Below are 6813 nucleotides of genomic sequence, written 5' to 3' on the forward strand. Positions count from 1 at the left end.
CCCATCTAACATTACTGGTTGGCGCACGTACCCCACAACCACTGCCAGGCTAGGGGCTTTGCGTACATTCATTTAATCTACACAACCCTATGAGGAACATGAGAATTTTACAAATTTGGAACTATAGCTCCAGGTAACGTGGTCTTATATTACCGTAGAGCCCAGATTCAAATCCAGGATCCTGCTTCAGAGTTCTTTTTTAAGTCTCCTACGAGATTTTTTCTACTCCCTTAGTGCATGTCACCATTGCTACTTTTTTCATTTCTGTATGGTAAATTTTTCTCTGAAACAAGATTCTAAGAGACTCTTCTTGAATCAAACCCAGATAAAACATTAATCGCCTGAAAAACAGCCAGAACACAGCCAGAATGGCCACAGACTTGGAACCTGAGGAACAAAAAGGACTTTTGATAGTTAAAGCAGAAGCCCTTTACCTGGGACAGGACTCCATGTTACAAAAGCACAGGAGGGAACTCTTCAGACAGCACTTCAGAAAGCTCTGCTATCGTGATGCACCTGGACCCCGGGAAGCTCTGACCCAGCTCTGGGAGCTTTGTCGCCAGTGGCTGAGGCCAGAATGCCACACCAAGGAGCAGATCTTAGACCTGCTGGTGCTGGAACAGTTCGTGAGCATTCTTCCTAGGGACCTGCAAGCTTGGGTGCAAGCGCACCATCCAGAGACAGGGGAGGAGGCAGTGAGTGTGCTGGAGGAGCTGGAGCGAGAACTTGATGAACCCCAAAAGCAGGTGGGAAGGGGGTGGTAATTTGGCTATGAAATATCAGGGTATATGCAAAGAATCAAAGCAAAACTAGAGAAGACCAAGGCTTAGGGCGGACCCTCATTGCTAATGTCAAATAACTTAAGGTGGCTGAGTAGAGACACTATGCTATGTCATTTTGGAAGGCTAGGATGAGTTGAGAAATTAGAGGTAGACAAATAGGTATAAGTGAAAAAGAATTTTCTAATATTCATGGCTACCTATAAGTAAAAGGGCCAATTTATAATAACATATCCCTTTCCATAAGAGTATTTAAGTTGAGTTTTAAGTACGTCAAGGATATTACAGAACAGCACTATCCAGTAGAAATAAGGCATATATGTAATTAAAATTTTCTTGCAGCCACATTTAAAAAGTAAAAAGTGACGTATTTTAACTCAAAATATGTAATCGTGTGATATAAAACATGAGGTATTTTACTTTTCTTACTCAGTTTGCAAAATTTGGTATTTTACACCTTGCATATCTCATTTTGTACTAGTCACATTCAAGAGCTCAAAAACCACATGCGGATAGTGGCTGTCATATTGGACAACATAGTTACAGGAGAAACATGGATGATTTTTAATGTATTTCTCAAGACTATGATCCAGGACCTCAGCAGAGCTATTTCACTCTCTAGTGTCCTGAACTAGAGAGACTAATTTGTCTCTTCTTCCTTAGTCACTATTGCCATTTACAACTGAATGAGAATTTGTTCCCTGTAAAGAGTCCCTGTTCCATGGCAGATGCTTCTTTTGGTCTTTTCTCCGAAATTCTTTCAGTTCTACCTTACAGGCACAGTCATACCTCACTGTTCCCAGGTGCCAGACAATGCAGAGAGACAGGACACACTCTTGGACAAGACGCCCCCCTTAGGAAGACCACACAAGTCACTGACAGTCCAGCTTCATCCCGAGAAGATCCAGCAGGAGCAGAAATCTGGGAAGCCCCAAAGGCATGGTAAGAAGCAGGAATCATGAATGCATGAAGGAGAAGCTTCTGTCATCATCTCCTTTTCAAGTTTTCCTGCTTGTCCACCACTTCACTCAAGTGGGCCCCTTCCCACATTTACCCCATCATGGAGTTATATTTTAGTTTCTCATTAGACTTAAAAGCTGCTCTTGGTCCTAAGAGGTATAGAAGGAATTTAAATAATACCTTGTACTTCTCTCAGTCATTATCTGATGATTCTAGATAGAAATTCTCTTAAATTTCCATTTTCAACAGGAGAATTTATGACTCTCTGTAGTAGTCTTCTAGAGCTGCCAGAACAGAAAACCACAAACTGAGTGGCTTAAATAAAAAAATTTATTTTCTCTGGAGGCTGCACAGTCCAAGATCTAGGTGTCTGCAGGGTTGGTTTCTGACACAGCCCCTCTCCTTGGCTTGCAGGCCCATTGAGTCTTCACATGGCCTTTTCTCTGTGCCTGTGACCGCCGATTGTAGGGAGGAAGTTAAGGCTTAAGGAAGATGAGGCAGGAAGTAGACGTGGTGATGACAATGAGGAAGACTCACCTGGGCCACAGCCACTGTTTTCCAAACCCAGCCCAGGCACTCAAATGTTCTCATACCTTTTTACTGCTGCTTGCCTCATGCCAAGTGAACCGCTGACAGCTATCTGTAATTAAAGTATTGGTACACGATTGAGATTCCTAGGTCTGCTGACATAATTTTAGCATGACCAAATCCTCAAAACATTTGTTTTCTTATAGAATTCAACTCCACAGATACTTACTGAATACTTGCTATGTGCCAAGTTCTTTGCTAACAAAGCCTGGGGTTGAGGACGTAGGGATCGAGGAGAGGACACATCCAGTTTGGGAGATTAGGTAAGACTTCCTGGAGGAGACAGCATTTAATAACATCTTGGCCAACAGTTCTCAAAGTGTGGTACCTGCACCAGCAGTATATATCACACTTGTTAAACATGCAAATTCTAACAGAAAAAGAAAAATGAAGGAAAAATTGTAAAATCTTGGACCCTTCGCCTTACCAAATCAGAAACCCTGGAGATAGGGACCCCAGAAATCTTTAATAAGCCATTCAGGTGATTGTAAAATGCACAATAATGTTTTGAGACCCACCAAGCTCTTCAGATAGGAAATGATAAGCAAGATAAGCTTCCCTCCTCTGAGGGTCTTGCTCATCACTACATTCCTCTCTGATCCCTGACCCCATCATCCTCCAGTCACTTCTACCTGCCTGATTTTATTCCCATGTGTTTTTCTAGGCCCCTTCATGTTTTTCCCAACCTTTTACCTCCTCACATCCATTCCCTGGTCTCCCAGTCTATCCCTCCTAATTTTCCTTGGCTCATCTGTAATCTCCACCTGCAATTTACCACTTTACCTTTACACAGGATTGCCAAGTAACTGCCATACACATTTCTGCCTCTTCTTAAATCTGTTACCAAGTAACAGTCTTCCTTACTGATCTTTCCTTATTTTCTTCCCTGTATCACCAGTGTGTTTTGATAGTGGCACATTATAAAGTAGGTAATTTATGCACTGTATATCACTTTTCATTTTTTTATAACATTGACATGTTATTTTCCATGGGCTCTTTGTTTCTCAAACCAGAGTAGGATCTGTTTGTGTTCTGTTTGTTGCAGGTGATAAAGCCAGGCCTAAGAATGAAGAGTTGCCCCAGCAGGCAGATAAACCCAAAGACATGGAATTACTTGGGACCATGAATGACCAACTTAACAAAGACATTCCCCAGCATCCTGAATCCAAGTATTCTACTGAAAGTGAGGGCGGATTAGAGTGGCAACAGAAAGGGGGACGACGCTATAAATGTGATGACTGTGGAAAAAGTTTCAGTCACAGCTCAGACCTTAGTAAACACAGGAGAACTCACACTGGAGAGAAGCCCTATAAATGCAATGAATGTGGAAAAGCCTTCATTCAATGGTCACATCTCATTGGCCATCATAGAGTACATACTGGAGTGAAACCCTACAAATGTAAAGAGTGTGGGAAGGATTTCAGTGGGCGCACAGGTCTTATTCAGCATCAGAGAATCCACACAGGTGAAAAACCCTATGAATGTGAGGAGTGTGGGAGGCCCTTCCGTGTAAGTTCGGCCCTGATTAGACATCAAAGGATTCATATAACAAATAAGCTCTGCTAATACAGAGGAAGTAGGATGAATTCTTGAGACACTCAGGCCTAATAATTATCAGAGAATCTACCTTAGAGACCTAATTTGGGCAAAGTTTCAATCATTATTAAAAACTTCTCTGGCACCAGAGAATTGAGTAAAATTTCCTTTTATTTCTAAGCTAGTTCAGTTTCTTGGGAAACTGAATTTTTTCAGAAAGCCTAGTCCACTGACAAAACTGCTTTCTTACAGCCCAAGATAACTTTCCTGGGAGGAGTGATCTACGTCCTGGTTCTGGCTCATTTTTACTTGACCGACGATTCTGCCTATGACTTTAGGCAAGATCCTCTAATTTTTCTCTGCCTTCATTTCCCCTTCTATAAAATGCAGATGTTATAATAGAGAATGTTGGTTAAAATAGATGAAACTGCTTTTGAAATTAAGAGCTAACACAGTACTATTTATCTTCCATCATTACTTATAAAATGGCCTAATTGTTTCTATTTTATCTTAAAGTAGGAGGATAATCATTGTGTGGAATGTTTTTGTTTGCCAATGTCAAAAGAGTAAAGTATCCAAAAAGACATGCTGAAGAGGGCCTCCCCTGGTGGTGCAGCGGTTGAGTGCTGGGCTGCGAGGCTGCCCGCAGCCTCTGCAGCGCTGGTTTATTCCCGGCCGCTGGCGAGAGTCCCACAAAAAAAAAAAAAAAAAAGATGCTGAGGAAAAATAAAGTGGAAAGGAAAACCGTAAGTGACCATTAGAAACTGCTGGAAAGGGAGATAATAAAGTGTGTTAAGGATCTGTACCTGAAGATAAATCTCTTCTAAGTCTGGTCATTGTAAACTAAAGTAGATTGGTCTAGAACTGCACTATCCAGAATGGCTGTCAGTACCGACACATGGCTGTATCAATTTATACTTACACTAACTCAAATAAAATGAAAAATTCTGTTCCTTCAAGACATTAGCCACACTTCAAGACTTCAAGTGCTCAATAGCCATATATGCTAGTAGCTATGTATTAGAAAGCACAAACATAGGCCATTTTTATCACTGCAGAAAATCTAAAGGCCACTACTGTCTAAATTGATCACACTCTCCAGCTTTGATAGTTCAATTTACTTTTAAAGTCTTTACATCACTGATCCAAATGCTTAAAATTCCAAGTTTCATGTAGTTGTTTTATGACATTATCTGAGGAATATTTCAAAGATCTGAAATATGAAAAGTATTAAATGTTGGTACTAGAAACATCTAACAAAAAATAGGTGCTTAGAAATGATAGCTCCTCCCAGGGCTCCTCTACCTTTAGTCTTCCCAAGAAACATTGTTTCATGAAGCAGCTGTTTACAATCTGTAAAGGGAAACTCAAGTTTCTGATCTTATGTTTCCCTGAATTTAGAGGAGCTTCTGCAATGATAAGAAAGATGACCGTGGCTATGACAAGATTAGGATTCCTAATGACAGACTGATTTACCTCTACCATCCTCTGGATAATAGAACATCATATTCAGGAAGTAGTTCCAAGTCCCCATGATGTGTAAAGAAGTGCTGTCTTGGGCCTCCCCTGGTGGCGCAGTGGTTAAGCGCTGGGCTGGGAAGCTGCCAGCAACCTTTGCAGCACCGGTTCAATCCCTGGCCACCGGCAAGGGTCCCATGAGTCGTGCAGACCTCTCCTGCCGCACCCGCTGCTCCCCGCTCTGGCTCTGGTGAATTCTCTCACACTCCCACACTTCTGACTGTACCCAGTGCTTGTATAAATAAATAAATAAATCTTTAAAAAAAAAAAGAAGTGCTGTCTTAGAGTTGTCACCCTCAAAGCATAGTTTGCAGCACTGAGACTGAAATTAAGAGCAGGTGTTGTGCTACCTTTTTTGGGTTTGGTGTTGATTCCGAATTACCACCACAGTGCTACCCTCTAATGCTGACCAGAGAAGGAGTGAAGGGGGTGCAATAAAGTCAGGGAGGGGCAGAAAGAGGCAGCTTGGAGTGATGCAGGCAAGAGAAGAAATTCCAGTGGGATCTGAGCTTAGGTAGAAATAAGGCAAAAGAAGGTTAAAGGAGATGTAAGTAGTCACTGAAGCAGAGGGCAATATCCTTATAAGTCTAGAATTCCATAGCAAAAAAGTTGAGACCACAAGCAGCTAAGAAAAGCTCCAAGTTCAGTAACAGCCACAGTGATCAGAGGGGTCAGACACAGTGATTCACAGGTTAAACACTAGTCAGAACCACGGGTTCTAGCAAAGAGCCATCCTGGAATGACAGTACCTGCTCTCAAAGAACCTGGAAGTTTCTCAAGTAATCATGTCAGAAACATGCCTGTTCTTAATATCTTCTTGGAAGGATTCTTGGGGGGGTGGACGGGGCAGGCGGGGGAGACAAGAAGTTTGTAGTTTTCACAAATGAGACAGATAGTGATTATAAAAGGCAGCTGAAGAGAGTATGACAGGCAGCTCACTCAGACACATTAGGCATGATGGTGAACTGGTGACTGAATGAGAAGCGAACTGCTGTGAAGGAGGGGATTTAGGTTTGTGGTACTAGTGAAGGGGGGTAGAGGTGGGTGAGGAAAACGAGAGAGGAAAGACGAATGAAGGAAAACAGTAGTAAAAAGGATCCAGGCTATTGGAAAAGGAACACATATAAGGGGTGGTGACGGAAAGAAAACAGCATGACAAGTAATTCTAGCATTTGGCTTCCACCATACTGGAGACAGTAGGTCCTGAGATACAAGCCATACAATGGTGAACACAGCAGCAGCTCTCTGTCCCTAATGAGTTCAGCATACAGCATTTGTTATTTTTATTGAATCCTCATCCTGAGCATGCAATTATTTCTTTATAATCCAATCAAAAGCCCAAATGTGAAAATACACTAGAAAGTTTGAAATGCGTCAAAACCACCTGCTCTCCCTTAGTAGTATCATGAAGGTGTTAGACTGAGGTTCTGAA

General features: G+C 41.9%; 1 protein-coding gene across 1 annotated transcript; it reads left to right on the top strand.

Annotated features, from left to right (window-relative positions):
- Nucleotides 1-368: 368 nt before the first annotated feature.
- On the top strand, nucleotides 369-3893 carry LOC311167690 (zinc finger and SCAN domain-containing protein 16-like; the record flags this gene model as incomplete). Its single annotated transcript, XM_084228742.1, has 3 exons — nucleotides 369-746; nucleotides 1583-1721; nucleotides 3373-3893. 3 exons carry the CDS (start codon nucleotides 369-371, stop codon nucleotides 3891-3893), a joined length of 1038 nt encoding a protein of 345 aa, XP_084084868.1.
- Nucleotides 3894-6813: the final 2920 nt, after the last annotated feature.

Source organism: Talpa europaea (genome assembly GCF_964194135.1).
Source record: "Talpa europaea genome assembly, chromosome: 2".
Taxonomy (NCBI): domain Eukaryota; kingdom Metazoa; phylum Chordata; class Mammalia; order Eulipotyphla; family Talpidae; genus Talpa; species Talpa europaea.